Consider the following 18,975-nt stretch of genomic DNA (forward strand, 5'->3'; position numbering starts at 1 on the left):
TATGGTCATTATTATATAGTTTATTGATAAAAATAAAATAAGAATTTGGTGAAGAAAACAAGAACTCATCTTTGTTTCTTCACCTAGCTGAAATTCATAAAAAGAAGAAGAGTGAAGGATGGTTTTGGGACCGTTCAGTCAATTAAAGGCAAATTTGAAGGTAATTTGATGTGGTTTTGTAAATTGTTGATGAATTTGTGTTTCTCTTCTTTTTCTAGCCGAAACCCACTTGATAAATTTAGTTTATGAGGCATTTTAGATTCGACCTTAGTGAAAATGAGTGAGAAAATTTGAGTTGAGGATAGAAGATAGTAAACGAATGTTCAATGGACAATTTGATACCAAAATTCATATGTTTATGAGCTTGTTTTTGAAAAGTATGTTACATGTGAGTGATTAGTTCATGAAGGGATTTTCGGTTATGTTTGTTTTGTATGAGTAATGGATTGTTGAGTTCATGCTATTATGAATAAAATTGATTAAGAGAGGCTTAAAATAATTAAATATGCATGTTGGTGGTAAGATGAGCATTCGGTTTTGGACTTTTAAGTGTCGTTAAATACTTTGAATAATATATATAAATGGCTATGATATGTGAAATTCAGCCAAGTGGTTATAAGCATGATTTTAGAAATTCAATGATATTCGGCCAATTTGAATAATTCATGGCACCTCAAGCAAATTAGTTTTAGATGTTATTAAATATTGAAGATTATTTAAGCATATTACCAAATGTGATTTTAGTTAATGATTCGGTTATGACTACTGATTTTGTTTTATAATTAGCCGATTGTGTAAATGTATGCTATGAGGTGGTTTAGCTTAAAGAAAATTAAGGTGCTCGGAAGATGATTGCCGTGGATAGTTTAAGTAATGAAATTTAATTTCTGTTATGTAAAGTAATGACATTGCCGTTTGTAAATTGAGTAGTTAAAATTGTTGATTGAGCATCAAGAGCTTAAAGGGCCAAACTCGAATCGAGGAAAAAACGAAGGTAGTCGTGTAGTCGATATAGTTGTACGATAACTTTTGAGGTAAGCTCTTAAATGATTAAGTTGAATTTATGTGTTTAAAGATTAAATGAATATAGAATAAAGTTTTAGTATATGTGATATATAAATATATATTTTTGAATGATTAATAATGTTCATAATATGAGCCGAAAATGGCTAGCTTACTCGATTGAATTGTGCATGGAAATGAGGTATATGCTAAAAGAGTTTTAGAGAATGATATATGATCTCTGTGTTTCGGTTAAGTAATGGTAAATAGAATGAGTATGAATTTAGTGAGGACTATGTGTGATAGCCAAATGTCTTATGAACTAATATGTGTGAATGGTATTTTGAATACATCAGATAAGATGGAATAACCGAAAGCATCATGAGTTAAGACGTGAATAAAATACTATGAATTTCTTGTAAATGTTGAATAGTGAATACATTTGGCTATGAAATTATGCTTTAAATTCTTGAATGTATTTGAAATCAATATAAGGAAATGGTATTTTAATAAATTATGTGATGAAATTACCGAATGAATTATGAGATGAATTGTGGATTAATGTTACAAAGTAAGTGAAACTATTAATGTGATTAGGAAATTGAAGAAGGGAAATTGAGATCTTAGTAAGTTCTTAAGTGTTTGAACTTTTGGAAATTTAAGAGTAAATTGTAATAGATCTGCTTGGGACAGTAGCAATAATGTGATTTTAGAAAATCACCATAAATTGTTGGAGTTGAGTTAGAGGCTTAATAAATTATGTAATTAAAGCTTGATGAGTCTATTTCTAGGGAAAATTAACGGCACTTGATTTGGAGTTTCGTAGCTCCAGTTACAAATAATTTAATGATTGTTGCTCAGGAAGACAGCTTGTAGTGAATTTGTGATTATGTTGTAAACATTGATAAAACTGTTTGATTTGCTTATAAGATATTGATTAAAACCATATGTGAATTTTGAATTGTGACGTTAGGAAATGATATATGAGTGTTAGATGGATCTTTGATGTTAAAATTTGTGAAATTATAAGTTTATAAGTATTGAATTATTGGAGATGAACATGTCATTGCGAATGTAAAATAAAATGTTAAATAATTGTAATTAAGAACATGTTTGATTAAATATTGGTAATCAAAGTACCGAATCCATATCAAAATGAGGCTATAAGCCATGAATGACTAGTATACCTAGTCGATTTTGATATGATGAAATTGATGTACAAGATATGTATATATGGTGAGGCCGAAATGGCTAATATTAAATGTGTGCAAGTTATCTGAATGGCCTTTATGAAAATGTGTGCTATCTTATTTGTATAGTGAGGCCGAATGGTTACTTAGAAATGTAATATGGCTGAGTGGTTATTTAAATGAAAGCAAAGTATATGATGTATTAGAAAGTTATGATAAAAGCATTATCTTATATATGTGCTTGTGTATGTGGTGTGACCGAATGGGCAAGTGTGAAATGTACATATGTTTATGTGTATATAATGTGGCCGAATGACCAATTGTGAAAAGTGTGTATATTTAGATATTTGATGAGGCCAAAGTTAGTAAAAAAGTATATAAAATAAATTGTGCTGAGATTGTATCCGGGTTTAAAGTCCCCTAGGCTTCATGGTGGTGTTATGTTCAGGTTTTATACCTCGCAAGCCAAGTGCTAGTGAATTTGATAAAGTATATGACTACGAGATCCTATGCTAATATGATAAATTGAACTCGTATTACACATTAAGTGATTCAGGTATGTGATATATATATTATATATGTGAGATTGATCTGACGAGAATTAAGAATGTGTAATGAGAAGCATATGAAAAGATGTTGTAAATTCATATGTATATTTGTATATGTGTGCATTCAGTTATTATGCAAAGTTACAAGATAGTTTTCGATATGCCATTTAACTATGAATGTTGAAAGTAAGTGTGGGTAAGAAATGATACACTAGTGAAATTTGAAAGAATTAAAGTTAATCCAGAAGCTTGTAAATACTATGTTTATATGAGTTTGAGTATAAACGGAGTAAAATGATATGTGTTTGTGCATAATCGGTCAAATAGTATTGTACTCAGAAAGTGTTATGTGATTTCGAACATTTGGTTTGTTTTTTTTTTTTTTAAGTTCAACTGTTTAAATTGCTTAAGACTTACTAAGCTTATGAAAGCTTACTTTGAATGTTATGCTTCTCTGTTTATTTTTGTAGATCGTTGACTCTTACTATTAGCTCGAGGATCGTCAGCACTTCGTCACACTATCTACTATTGTTGTAATCATGTGATTTGGACTTAGCTTATGGCATGTATATGGTAGACTATAAGTAGAATGATATTTTGACTATTGTATATAAGCCATGCGAATATGGCATCTTATGGAAGTTTACTTTTCTAAGTTTTAAATTCGATCTTTGTTTGTGTCTATTAGTTATATAAATAAATGATCTTTTATTTAAGAAAAGGTTCAAAATTTTACTGTTCTGATCCGATTCCTAATTTCTGGTAATGTCTAGTCCTATTCCGGCGACGGTTACGGGATAGGGGTGTTACAATTTTCTTCTTTTCTCAATAACAACAAACTTAAAAATATATTGAAATATCGATGTACTTACCTTGTTCTATTGATTCCAATCTTTAATTTAATTTTCTCTCTCCTGCAGCTTCTATCCCTTGAATCCAATTTGATATTCTAGCTCCCCATAGTCTCCTTAACATTTTTCTCCTTTGATAGCTATGGAAATTCTTTTGATTTCTAGGTGAAAATGGTGAATTTTTGGTAGAATGACTAAATTGTAAAGAATGAAATGTTTCTTTCTTCTCTTCTCTTCTTCCTAACGTGAATGCATGGAAAATGGATGAGAATTTCCTCATCTTTCTTTCTTTTTATATACTAATAAAATAATAATAAAATAATAAAATATCATATAAAAAATTAAATTAAAATATTAATAACTAATAATTAATTAATTAATTAATCTAAAATATCTCCAACATCATCATTACTTTCTATATTTCTTTCTCTTTCAATTGACCATTTTGCCCTTTGTGATCTTTTAAAATTCCATTATTGAGTCATCACTTAATTTTGGTAAAATTGCAATTTAAGTCCCTCATAATTCTTCACCTATTCAATTTGGTCCTAATTCATCAATTTTTCCTTGGTTTCTAGATCCTTCCACCCTTAAAATATTTACACTATTAGCCCTTCAACTTTTTCATATTTACACTTTAATCCCTCAAATTTTATGTATTTACTCTTGGGCCACAAAACTTTTCTCACTTCTACAATTTAGTCCTTTCTTGAATCAATATGTCATAATATACTTCCCAGTGACATAACTCAATTTTCCTTTTCTTGTCACTTTATTTCCTTATTTTACTATATTTAGAGTAATATCTTATTATATAAATTTTCGGGGTGTTGCAGGTACTGACTCAATCTTTAACTCAGACTCTTTTGTATTCAACACAAACGCAAGATAAGCTTTGTAACCCTTCCTTACACACTTCTAAGTGGCCATAGAAGAAATTACTACTGGCGAGCTATTCAACTCATCTGATTCAACCCAGAGAATGTCACCATTTTCACATTTCAGTTCAATAAAATTTCTCCCACAATTTACTATTACGTCATGAGCAGTTAACCAATCCATACCAAGAATTACGGCAAAAGCATAAGGTTAGCCAAAAAACAGTGACCTCTAATTATTAAAGGATAATTCTTACATACTTTATCAACTAACACGCATTTGCCTAATGGGTTTGACACTTTTATCACAAATTCTATAGGTTCAACAAGCATGCTCATACTAGACACCAATTTTATACAAATATAGGAATAGGTAGATCCCGGATCAATCAAAGCAATAATAGTATCATCATAGATTGAAAATGTACCCTTAATCACATCTAGGGATGAAGCCTCTTCGCGAGCGTGAATGGCGTACGTCCTTTCAGGAGCTCTGCCTTCGGGTCTCATAGCAGTCTCTTTAGGGGCATTCTTACTACTCACTCCACTACTCAAATTTTTCTGCTGTCTACCTCGACTAGCAGTGTTACCCGATCTTGTACTTTGGTATCTCTCCTTTTCTGCCATCTCGGGGCATTCTCTAATAAAGTGGTCTGGGTAACCACACTAGAAACAGGTCCTGTCACTCCCCTGACACTCACTGGAGTGACGTCTACCGCATTGGGGACATTCCGGTCTACCGGGTCAAGCGTTACCAACACTAGCAATCGAGGTGGTCTGGGCCTTAGTACTCAAATACTGTTTACCTCTATTTCTATTTAAAAATTGAACAGAAGTATTGGAACAAGGATGGAAGTCCCTAGACTTCTTCGATGTGGACTAAAATGACTTGCCCATAGATCTTTTCTTTGAATCTCTAGCCTCATACTCGGCCTTTCTCTTCTCTTTGGTCAAGTCCTCGGCCTTACAAGCTTTTTCAAACAGTATAACGAACTCTTTCAGCTCAAGCATACCAACAGACATCCAAATATCTTCTTTTAACCCGTCCTCAAACCTCTTACACATAATGGATTTGGTCGACACACATTCCTGAGCATACTTTCTGAGTCACACAAACTCACACTCGTATTCAGTTACGGTCATCCTACCTTGCTTCAACTCAAGGAACTCTTTTCTTTCCTGATCCATAAATCGTTTACTGATATACTTTTTTCGAAACACTTCTTGGGAAAATTCCCAGGTTACCCTCTCCCTTGGTACAACCGAGACAAATATCTTCCACTAGTGGTAAGCCGAATCTCTAAGTAGTGATACAACACATTTTATGCATTCTTTCGGTGTGCATGACAATTCCTCAAAAACCCGAATGGTGTTTTCGAGCCAAAACTCTGATCGTTCTAGGTCATCATCAATGGTAGCTCGAAACTCTTAGGTCATTGCTTTTGAATTTTATCTACCAGTGGTCTATTCAGTCTCATAAATTCCATGCCTTAAGGTGTTACAAGAACAAGTTAGGGGATAGGTGGGGGGTGGAAAAGGTTGAGCATTCGGGTTCGTCCGAACGAACTCCGTGTACCAAGCATCCATCATGTGGAGAAAGGCTTCCCAAGCCCCTTTTCCTTCTCCCTGACTAACTATGGGAGGTCTACTCTCTTGCGGCACTATCCCTTCAGTGGGAGCAGGCGCGTTACTTTCTACGTCGTCAGCTTCAGCTCGATTGGAATCCATTACTCTATAAAAAAACACAATTAAAAGGTTAGGAGTCGTCACACTATCACAACGTATTTATGGCATGTATAGCTAGACTGGTACACACGTTATGTTAGCCTGAGAATCGACTAAACCATAGCTCTGATACCACTAAATGTAACACCACTTACCCTATTCCGGCGTTGAGTATGGGTAAGAGGTGTTACATGGTGTTGAAATTGAAATCAAGTCAGTATGCTCCACACTGCCTCACACACGGGCGTGTAACTTGGCCGTATGGCATAAGTCAGTATACCCTACAGGTTTAGTACGGCCTAGCACACGGGCTAGAACACGGCCATGTGCTCCCATTTTGAATGTCCACACGGCTTGTGACACGGGCGTGTCTAGTGGCCATGTGAGATACACATGCGTGTGTCCCCTATTTTGAGAAAATTTTCAAGGTTTCGTGAAAGTTTTCAAAGTTATCGATTTAGTCCCAAACCACTCTCAAAGCATGTTTAGGGACTTGTAGGCTCGTTATAGGGACATTGTGCTTGAGTTTGAATAATGTTTGCATGAAATGTGAATTTATATATGAATTGAATGTTTATATGTGTTATAAGTCTGGTAATGCTCCGTAACCCTATTCCAGCATTGAACACGAGTGAGGGGTGTTATAGTGAATCTCAAGAAAAGGTTTTTCAAGCCTTAAAGGATAAGTTATGTTTTGCTCCAATTCTTAAATTACTTGATTTTTCTAATACTTTTGAACTTGAATGTGATGCTTCAGGTATTGGAATTGGTGCCGTGTTGATTCAAGATAAAAGGCCAATAGCATTTTTCAATGAAAAACTAAATGGGGCGCAATTGAACTATTCAACTTATGATAAAGAGATATTGGCATTAATGTGAGCTCTCCAAGTGTGGCAACATTACTTGATGCCTAATGAGTTCGTTATCCATACGGATCATGAGTTCCTTAAATGGTTTAATAGACAAAGTAAGTTGAGCAAAAGACACACCCGACGGGTAGAATTTATAAAAACAATCTCATATGTAATTAAGTACAAAACTAGTAAAAAAAAATGTAGTTGTTGATACCTTTTCTCGTAGATATTCTTTGACAACTACGTTAAATACTAAAGTCTTAGGATTTGAGCATATAAATTATTTGTACACAAATGATGCTGATTTTGCACATATATTTGCTAATTGTGAGAATAGTGCCTTTGACAAATTTCATCTTGTAGATGGGTTTCTTTTTCGCCTAAACAGGTTATGTGCACCACATTGCTCCATGAGATAGTTACTAATTCGTGAGGCACATAGTGGAGGCTTAATGAGACACTTTGGTGTTTCTAAAATGCTAAATATTCTATAGGAACACTTTTATTAGTCGCACATGAACAAGAATGTGGAGAACGTATGTTCTAAGTGCATTGCTTAAAAACAAGTAAAATCTAAGGTAATGTCTCATGGACTCTATACTCCTTTTTCGATTCCTTCTTCACCACGGGTAGATTTATCCATGGATTTCATGCTTGGTTTGCCACGAACTAAAAAGGGTCGAGATAGTATATTTTTTATTGTTGACAGGTTTTCAAAAATGGCACATTTTATTCCTTGTCACAAAATAGATGATGTTACACATGTGGCAGACTTATTCTTTAAACAGGTGGTGCAACGACATAGAATACCTTACACCATTATCTTTGACAAAGATGTAAAATTCCTTAGCCACTTCCAAAAGATATTATGGGGTAAGCTTGGTACCAAATTATTATATTCCCCTACATGTCACCTCCAAACTGATGGCCAAATTGAGGTAGTAAATTGAGATTTAGGTGCTTTATTATGAGCTGTTATGGGTAAGAACCTTCAGAATTGGGAAGAATGTTTACCATATGTTGAATCTGCATACAATCGATCTATTCACTCTACAATTGGTTATTCACCATTTGAACTTGTTTATGGTTTTAACCCACTAACTATATTTGATCTTGTGCCATTACCTATATAAAATATTTCTAGTTTAAATGGCGAGAAGAAAGCTGAGTTGGTGAAATCAATGCACGAAAAGGCAAAACAATAGATTGTAAAAAAAAATGACACAAATGCCAGCAAAACTAACAAGGGGCACAAACAAGTTATCATTGAACCCGATGATTGGGTTTGGGTCCATATGCGTAAAGAGTGGTTTCCAAGTAAAAGGAATACTAAATTGGACCCTAGGGGTGATGGGCCTTTCCAAGTACTCAAATGAATCAATGATAACACCTATCAAATATATCTACCCAGTGATTACAATGTAAGTTCTACTTTTAATATTGTTGATTTAACTCCCTTTGATGTTTCAAATTCGAGGATGACTCTTTTTAAGGAAGAGGGGAATGATATGAGTCGTAAGGCCTAAATTCAGGCCCATGAACATGATGGGCTCAAACTTCCTCAAGGCCTAATAACGAGGTTGAAGGCCAAGGAAATCCGGTCAAGATTGAATGGGACCATCCAAGACTTTGTTACGAAGGCCCTAGATCCGCACACAACTGAAAAGGAAAATTAAAATTCACTTTCTTGTTTTCAAGAAAATCAAGAAATTGAATCTTAGTCCAATTTTTTTTTGTTTCGAACAATTTTAAGAATTAAGAAAATCAAGATTTCAAATTTTGGAAATCTTGGTCCAAGAAATCGAATCTTGTAGCCAACGTGCATTGGATTTAATGTACAAGCTTAAACGAGTCAATTTCGAGAGCAAATGGATCACAAGACCAAGTTCTTGTAAAAATGGCTTATTAAGATGTCTACAAGCCCATCTTGAATTTTGGAAAGTAATTTAATTGAATATAAGGCCAAATTATCAAAGTGGCCCAAATTGTAAAATATTTAAATTTTAGGTCCAATTTTATTTTAATAAGTGGATCATCAAGTAAGAATTCAGCCTAAGGAGCCCATTTAATTCCTTTGGAAAAATTCCCATTAAAAGTCCACACTTAGAATGATTTTGTTTTTTTTAGTTGATGAGTTGTCATGTTAGTTAGTCCATTAAGGTTAGGAAAACTTATTTTGGGGCCTATAAATAGCATGGTTGTCCACCCTTATACACACAATTGATTTATGTTTTTTTTTTACTGAACAATGATTCTCTTTGAGTTTTTCTTCAAGAATTGCTCTTGATTTTCTTTTAGAAGTTGTTTTAACAATCTTTCAGATTGCGGGAAATCATCTTCAAGCTTTTTCTTGCTAAGATCTCTTTCTTGGAGGGGGAATTAGAGTCATTGAAAGGAGTTGTGGATTTTTAATGTTTCTAAGGCTTCTTAGGACGTCATCTCCTCTTTCCTATCCTTAATTTATCGTTTCTTACTTATTTAAGTTTGTTCTTATTATTTTGGCTTACTGATTTTATTGATTTTCGTTCTAGGTTAAAGTTGCTTGAAGAAAGACATTCTCCTATCTTGTTTCATAAAAAAAACACATTAAAATTAGGAGTTTCAATCTTTTCTTGTTGGTTCAAACATTCTTACACAAAACAATTTGCTTTTGTCTTTAAAATCACTTCTAACAAATCTGTTTGTATTTTGTTTTTCCAAATATGGTTAGGGTATTTTCTTAAGGTTCAAGGATGATTTCTTTCCATCCAAGAAACCCTATTTCATTCTCTTTTGGACTCTTTGTCAGCCGTTTCATTTTTCTTTTGTTTTAATTTTGTTTAACTCTCATTTGTGACAATGTTTTAATTTCATGCTTTGTTTTGAATATGTTGAAAAGGAAAAAGTGGTTAGGTTGCTCCTTCGACTAATGTAGCACTCCTTGTTTGATTGGGTCTTTGGACTATATGAGGGTTGTTACATTTGATGGTATTAGATCCTAGGTTTAGTTGCTACTATGTTAAAATTGAATACAAAAGATAAAGATTTTAGTGTGCATGCCAATTAGGACTTAAATTGCAAATTACAAACTTTGTGAGATAGATGGGTATACTTCGAGGATGTCTGTAAAGAAAGAAATAGGGTTAGTGGGTACTAGAGGACTTTCTTAAGGGGCACACTTTGATGCTCAAGTCATTGATCGAATGAAACAAATGTAATTTTTTTTTTGAAATAATGGGATAAAGGATATTTCTCTGTTATAAGATGATTAGCCTATTTCGTGTAAGTTGAATGGCTTGCCTTCAAATGATGGATTGGTCTTTCAGTGATAAGGCAACTTGGTATTAAGTATCCTTCTTGTGTTGGTTGGTGTGGAGGTGCTTACAGAGTTACAATGAACCTCTTTTCAAGTTGTGCCTGCAAGGAATAGGTGTTTTATCTTGGGCTTCGTCAGAGGCTTGGCTTAGTCATTTCTATGATTCCTTAAGTCCAATTTTTTCTTTGTACTTTTGCAAATTGTCTCGAGGATCATTACTGTTGGTAATCTTCCATGATCTATTTTCATCCTCAGCAAAAAAATCATGAAAAAAATACATCATAGTGGTTTTGCAGAAAACACCACTAGATTTCAACATTGTATGTTAAATTTGCTATGTGTATACAATTACTAGAATAAGGTTTTGACTAGAGATGCTCATGGGCTTGGCCAAGTCGATGTATGATATTATTATGCTTTATGTTTGCCTATACTTGACCTAACTTGCAAAAGGAACCTGAAAAATCTTCAAACCTTCCCATATTTATAAATAACTAGCCCAAACTCATTTTAAGCCAATCCATATTAATTTTTAAATATATATTTAATTCAATTCAATATTTAATATTTTAGATGGTTTTTCTTCTATTAAAATTTTAAATTTAGACAACTTATCATCTTTTTTAATGTTTACAAAGTATACCACTATTGTATATTTAATTTTATATGATATAAATTTCATAATTTATAAAAATAAATATTACGAAAGTAGAAAACAAGTCTAGCTAAGTTCAAGACTTAAATATTGAATCTGAAGCTATTCTCATATGTTAAACGAGTTTTTTTCCAAACTTATTTTATGGGCTTCCAGTTTTGTTCAAACCTTCTAATATTAGAGGTATGCGACAATGAATAGTTATAGTTTTGGGGTTAGAAAAAAAAAAGTAAATAAATAATGTAAATTATTACGTCGACAATATCTTGCATTCAAAACATTGAGAGTGAAACCCAAAAACAACAATAACAGAAAGAATAATTCAACCTTGTTAAAAGTAAACCCAAATTAAATGAAGAAAAAATGTGGTGTCATAGAAAGAAACACTTCAACGTTTTTCGTCGTCAAATAATAGATTATCTCTAGCACTGTGGTAGATCCACCGGCGGTGGAGGCAAGGTTGTTTCCGGCGTTGGGCCGTTCTCAACCACGAAGGCAGTGGCAAGGCCCAATGGGAGGTGCATGTCGAGGTGGCAATGCAGTACCCATACACCTGTGAAGTTGAGAGCATGAATAGGAAACAATGAATCATCAAATGAACCGATAAAAGCCTAATGTTCAAGTCTTTGATTCGGATATCTAGGTTACTTGAAAAAAAAAGACATTTGGCTTAATTATTGTCTTAGTCCCTCTACTATACTAAAACATAATTAACTTGATTTTCAAGTAACCTAGATTGAGGGAAGGAATAACAAAAAAGTTATGTCATTACTTTAACATCTGTTTGGAACTATTAACAACAGTATAAAAATAAATAATAAAAATATGTTATATTATGGAACTAAATCCAAAACTAGATGAAATCTTTGAATCCAAAACTAGATGAAAACTTTGAATGGCTCAACCTAAGTATTTCAAAAAAGGATTCGTTCAACTATCATTTTCATCTGCAGTCCATAAAAAGTATTAAAGTTGACCGTCTTAGTTGCGAAATTAAGTTAATGATTACGGAAAACTAACCCGGATTATTAGCTGTAAACCTGGTAACGGCCCATCCACCTGCTGGAACAGCAATTGTGTTACGCATTTGTGGGTTAATAGAATTGTGCTTCTTTCTATCAGTGGCAGGGTTATAGTTTCCAAACCCTTGAGCCAATACATGGAAGTCAAAGCCATGGAGGTGCATGGGATGATTCTCTACACCAAGGATAGCTGTGTTCTGAAAGATTATCTCCACAGTTGAGTTGAACTTAAGCTTTGTCAACTTGGTTCCTTTGGGGGCAAACAGCATCGGAATGTTGTTGTTAATGCTAGCGTTGGTGTAGTCAAATTCAATGGTGGGCTTCGCAGGGAAATCAGTGGTGTAAACTCCATTGACGTTGAAGAAAAAGGCTTGCAACATGGACAAGCTGGTAGGTCTCACAAAGGATACATTGTTCATGCTGGCTGAGAGTTTTGGACCCTTGCAACTTGTGTTTACCGGACAGGGCTCCAGCCCCAACCCAATCGTCACCAACATCTCATGATCAACTTTAAGCGGGACCGGCTCCCAGTGAGGCCCACCAACCAACCCAGTAAGGTTGCTGTAAAACTTGTGCGCCGTGGGAGTGTCATTAAAATCCGGAAGGACTGGCATTAGAGGCGTTGTCGACGACGGAGCACCATCATAGGCGAGGACACCCCTTGTGGTAGTATTATCAAATAGTACACCATCAGCGCTTGCGTATGCTGTAGCGGCCATGTAATATGACCCGACCGGCTGATCCGCAGTTAGCAAAACGTCGACCGTCTGTCCAGGGGCACTTACCACGACGTTGGTGACATAAGGCTCAGTGTAGCGGGCGTCAATGCTGACAACTGTCAACTTATGATTGGCTATCTTGAAAAAGAGCTCGTGATTGAGTGCAGCATTGATGATACGTAAGAGATAGGTCCTCCCTTGCAACAACTTAAGCTTGTACATTTCTGATTGGAAAACATGTAATTAAATCATGCAAAAATAAAACATAGTTACCACTAAGTATATTGGTAATCATAACGTACGATTTTCAGAGCATGGGTAAAGATCACCGGGCCATCCATTTATTGTATAAGCAATGGAAAGGATTGGGGCAGCGCCCGTAGCCACTGCCAGCTTCTCCACATCAAAGACATTAGTGTTCCACCACTCACCTGCGACGTGGTTGACATTGCCAATTTTTTTTTTTAACAATACCTATGTGGCCTTTTAAATCAAAAAGAAGCAATAATAATTCCTTCTTAAAACATTAATCTTTAGTTAAATTTTAGATTGGGGTAAGAAGGTAGAAGTGGGATAGGTACGTACCTAAAAGGATGGGAACTTCCTTGTAGGGCATAGGGAATGGATAAGAGTGGCCATCTCTGGGGCGTATGATGAGTGCACCGTAGACAGTGGCACGGAGAAATGAGACGTGAGCATGCCACCAAAGGGTTCCCTCTTGGTCAATGATTGTGAATTTATATATGTATTTACATCCAGGTCGAATTGGACATTGAGTGATCATGCTGGGTCCATCTGCCCACCCGCTCAGTCTTTGAAACACTCCATGCCTGCTCAACAATAATAATTAATCAATTACTCTATAATTTATGTACTTAGAAATGGTTGAAGACATATAATATGAATATTGTATAAACTAGTGGGTAAAAAATTCAACTATATTTTTAAAAATAATTATTGATAAGATAAATGAGATTTTAGTGTTGATAAAATTGAAACTTTAAATTTTCGACTTCCAGCATCAGTTTATTTTATTTAAAATAAATAAATTCCATTTATAACTTTATTATTATATTACTTTTGTTATATAAGTTTATTATATTACTTTTGTTATATAAGTTTACTTTATTTGTATTTTTCCGATTAAATTTAAATAATCTTTTTAATAACTAAAAAAATAGTCCCATACAAAAATAACTAAAAAAAAATACTGTACTATAAAATTAGTTTATTGCATATCAGTAGCTGTTGTCCAATCATTTTATTTATTATAGTAATTAAACTAAAATGGATCGTACACCAATTATAATGGGCTTCGTGGCTATTTTATTTTCGAAGGATACTAAAATCTCTCTTTTTTAATTAATAAAATAAAATACCGACGTCGCCTGAAGGAGTAGTAAATTTTCTCATCCCGTTAAAATAGAATTGATGGAACAAAATCTTTGCTCCCAAAATTTTGAAAATTTTAAAATTTTAACTACAACACTTTTAAAATTTTAAAAGTTCTCACTACTGCATTTAAAACTTTTGAAAACTTAGTTAAACTTTTTAAAAATATTAAATATTTCTTTAAACTCTTTAAATTTTTAAAAAATTAATTCTAACTCTTCAAAAAATTTCAAAGTTTTAATTAAACCTCCTTAATGCCATGTGCGTTCACCATATATCTATCTACATTATAATTAAACTATTGATTTAGTTGTGTCACGAATAAATTAAACTGTCAATTTAATTAAAATTATTAAAAACTTGTTCTCTTACAAAATAATAAATATAGTTTGTGGTGCCTTTTTTATATTAAATAATGTTAAAAATTAACCATCATCATTCCTACGTACTGAAACCACATTTAAATATAAAGAAGGATAAATTAGTTTTATATCCTTTAACTTTACTATTTTTCCTATAATGTTTTTATAAATATATATTATACATAATTTTTTGTACCCTAATAATTAATTAAGAAAATTGGCGGTAGAAGCAGCTAATGCGTAGCAGGCAGCGAGATATAATTTGTGATAAAGTGAAAATCAGATAATACTTGATATTTTTTAAATTGTCAAAAGCGAAATCAAAATTTTAGTGAAAACTGAGCCAAATAAATTCGTTTGTATTTTTGGTAAGAAATTAATTTACCAGTGAATAGACAAATTGTAAGGTGACTTATTGAAGACATGAACAAGTAACGTGTCGCCCTCTTGAACGCGAATTGTCGGGCCGGGGAGCCTACCATTGACTGCAGTAATTATTTGGGTGTTGCATAGCTTATTAACAGTCAAATTTTGCACCTGCCAACAAATTTAACTATTTACTATTTAGGGATATCTACGTGTAAAATCATATTAATATATCCCTTGGGCACCATTAATTACACTCATTTGCTTCAAAAAAAAAAGCGGTTGAATTATTAATCACACTACTAATCAAAGACTGATTAAGAGTAAATATAAACAAAAGAACGTGAAGGGTGTTTTTGTAAAAGCAATTCTATTTCAATGTGCATGCATGGTGTTACTGAGGTACGACAATCACTACAATGACGGGTTTGCCCCTGGAAGAGGAACAGAGCATAAGGTTCTAAAACCTCTTCAGTTTCATGGATTTACGAGAGTTGTAATGAAATACTTTGGCCCTATGGATTGTAAAAAAAGAAAAAAAGAAAAAAAAGGTGGATAATTACATAAAATGTATGCTCTACTATTCTAGCAGCTGAAGCTGTTGAAGCAGCCAGAAGAAGCAAAGCGCAGGCAGAAAAGAAAAAATGGCGCTCCATTTTAATTGGAAAGCTTAAAGCCAAGACCAAACAGGAGAAAATAAGAGAAAGCTTGAAAAGAATGAGATATTAAGAAAAATAAGAGCTTCTATTTATATTACAAATGAGAGGGCTCCATAACTCAGAATTCACCCAACAAAAATACTCAGAAAAAAAAAATCTAATGTCAACTAAAGCCTGCAATATCCACAATAAAATAGGTGAGCTTTGACATTGCCAGTTTGGCACCCAATTGCGTACGAACCTAGCTAAAAGGGTAGGAAAAATTTTGATCTTATTGTAGTTTTAGTCCCTCTACTATTTTAAAACATGAAGTATAATCTTCGTATTTCAATTTGATATAATTTGGTCGTTTACTTTCATATCATATTAACAAAAGTAAAGAGGGCAAATTAAGGTAGAATTATGGCTATATGAGACGGTTTGCAAGTTGCGTGGGATGCAGGTTTTAAGAAAGGAGGCAGTAGAGAGTGATAACAGCATTGCACTCAATATATCTTTTTTCGGCGATAGGAGCTTGGTTCTTGTGCAGCACATCACAAGCATTTGTAACAGACTACAGTATTATTTTTACTCCCATCCTTAGAGAAGCGAGCTTGGCCGCAAATTTTTTGATAAAATTAGGTACTAGGCATATTTCAGCGGATGATCTATTAGGAGTTAGACACTTGAGAAATAATGTATTGTAATTTCCTTACTGTTTAGTTTGAAGTCTTTCCTTTTTTTACCCAAAAAATAATCAAGGAGTTAGTCTGAAATTACAACATAGTAGAAGGATTAAATATAAGATTAAGGAAAATATTTTCCGCTTCACCAAATTTGAATGAAGTGGGGCAATCAATGCGTTTGTGACAGACTTTTTTTTTTTTTTTAAGTTAGAAGAAATTATATTAACTCCAAATGTAGACAAACCATCACGAAGAGGACAAAAACTAAACGCAATTAGTCTTTACCCGATCTTCGTATTCATATGGAAAATAGGAATAAGATTAGTAGGAAGAGTATTTTACTCGGTGTTTTTAGGTTAAAGGGTACGAAATTAGAGGAATTAAATTGTAATTTTATAATAAAAAAATTATAATTTTATAATTTTAAAAGTCTATATTTATATAATTTTAAAGAATTAAATTAAAATTTTATATTTTAGGGGGTTAAAGTATAATTTTACTTTTACTAATTTAAAATTTTAAAAATTTTAAAGAGCCTAAATAAAAATTTTCCATTTAGGGTCGGCCCCTGCCAACCCCCTAATTTTTCCCTTGACAATAAGATTACTGTTTCAAATGAATGAGTTGCTTTATTACCTCCCCTACATTTCCAAAGAAATGACATGTGTTGAAAAGAGCCTCTGAACAATCTTGATTCAACCCAAATTCAAAAACATCTTGAAAAAGGCCTACAAACAGGGGCAAAACTAGAGGACAGGCAGGAGCCCCGGTCCCCCCTAAAATAGAAAATTGTCTATTTAGGCCCTTTAAAATTTTTAAAATTTTAAATAAGTAAAGGTAAAATTATACTTTGGCCCCCTAAAAATATAAAAATTTAATTTAATCCTTTAAAAATTATAAATATATAGCTATTAAAATGGTGAAATTGTATTTTTACTATCGTAAAAATTACAATTTAATTTCGGTCCCCCTAAAAAATTTTTATGGTTTCGCCCTTGTTTGTGAAAACCACCATTTGGAGCACCATTCAAGTTTTCGTGGAAGCCTCGGTTCAACAAGAACAATAGGAGAAGGAGGAGCGGAGCTAACTAGTCAAGCCTCGGAGAAAAACTAGATTTGATTCTTGTTCCTTATCCTTTTAATTTTATTGTTGTTGTTATGAACATGCCTATGAATATTTGTGATGTTGATATGTTTAATTTAATTAATATGACTTAAATTTAATTCGTGTTAGGTTGATTGTATTTCGTCTACTTGAGTTATTAGAATTGTGTTTTAGTTGTTATAAGCCTCGGTAAGATGTTTGATTAAGTAAAACTATGACTAAGTTATTCTTACATTACAATTGTAAGGTAACTAATGAATTAATTATTTAAACGTATTGAAATTGTAATTAACTGACAACTTAATCAGTGCATGTTTAATCATCTAAGGTAGCTGAGGGTTAAATTAGCAACGGTATCTAACGATACATTAACCTTGGATAACTTGCAAGATTATTGTGATTAAACTGTTTCAAGGTAGAAATACATTGTTACCTCACGTAATCTTTTATGTGCTTATGAGATTGAATTAATTGTTTGAATTGGCATAGAGATATGTGCAAGAGATTATTTTAATTTTATAAATATGTATGCGCATTAACACATTTGCTTATTAAAATTTGCTTAATCAGTTGAATTGACATAGAGATATAGTCAAGAGATAAATGGATTTTGGTAGGTAAGTACGTTCATAAGTTAGCAAATTACCGAGTTGCCGTGAATTTATTTGTAACAACATAAATATGAGTTTAATAATTCTAAGGTAAGAAATGTAATTAATCCAGCACAATTATGTCATCTTGATTAAAATAATCTTTTGAAATCCTGCATTAGAACTTTTATTTTATTTTAATTTATTTTACTTAGTTAAAATCCTAGTTTTTAATCACCTCCTCAAATCAAAATATTTTTCTTCACCAAAGTGCTTTTAAAATTGCATTCATAAATAATTCTTTTCACAGTCCCTGTGGGTACGATAACTCGACATATACTTGTCACTTTATTACTTGTTGCGATTGTGTATACTTGCACATTTTCATCGTTCCAACAGCTCAATCACTCGGGCCTGTGAAGAAGCACAAGGGCGTGCGGGATAGCCACTCTGCCATGCCTTGAGCCACACGGTCTGGGCATTATCACACAGACTGGATATATAGTCGTTGACCCCTGTTTTAAAAATTTTCATTCTTGCCCCAAATCTACTGATTTGTTTCGAATTGGTCCTTGATTGTTCCTAAACTATTTTAAGGCCTTGTAGGCTTGATTTAAGGATTACTAATAGATGTGGTACTCGAATCTGAATTATTTATGAATTTATTAATTAATTTGGTAAACTTGATGGTATTTGTTATAGATTGTTCTTAATTGAATGATAATACTCCATAACCCTAATCCAATGATAGATATAAGTTATTGGTGTTATAGCAGGAATATTGATGTAGTGGAAAAGTGGTTTATCTCCTCCATTCATAGACAGTGCATTGTTTGTAGATTCATTATGGTTATGTCTATCGACTAACAGTTGATACTTATCGTCCTCTTGAATAGCTTTTACCGTAGCTGTTTTATGGATCATATGTAAATCGTTTAGTTGGCCACTGACAAGAGTTCAATGCCATGGTCTCTATAATCTCGTACGCATCCTCGTACGTTCTAATCATAAGAGCTCCTCCTGCTACTTTGTCTAATCTTGATCTTGCATTTGTATCCAACTTGTTATAAAATACTTGCAATCGCATCCACTCAGGA

At 33.3% G+C, this 18,975-nt stretch overlaps 1 protein-coding gene across 1 annotated transcript; it reads right to left on the minus strand.

Annotated features, from left to right (window-relative positions):
- Positions 1-11,211: 11,211 nt before the first annotated feature.
- LOC108463446 (laccase-7-like) lies at positions 11,212-15,572 on the minus strand. The gene is made up of 6 exons (XM_017763384.2): positions 15,423-15,572; positions 14,879-15,030; positions 13,325-13,569; positions 13,042-13,170; positions 12,019-12,963; positions 11,212-11,551 (listed from the first exon to the last, which is right to left on the minus strand). Exons 1-6 carry the CDS (start codon positions 15,513-15,515, stop codon positions 11,421-11,423), a joined length of 1,695 nt encoding a protein of 564 aa, XP_017618873.1. The 5' UTR covers positions 15,516-15,572; the 3' UTR covers positions 11,212-11,420.
- Positions 15,573-18,975: the final 3,403 nt, after the last annotated feature.

The sequence above is a fragment of the Gossypium arboreum genome, chromosome 13 (assembly GCF_025698485.1).
Source record: "Gossypium arboreum isolate Shixiya-1 chromosome 13, ASM2569848v2, whole genome shotgun sequence".
NCBI lineage: Eukaryota > Viridiplantae > Streptophyta > Magnoliopsida > Malvales > Malvaceae > Gossypium > Gossypium arboreum.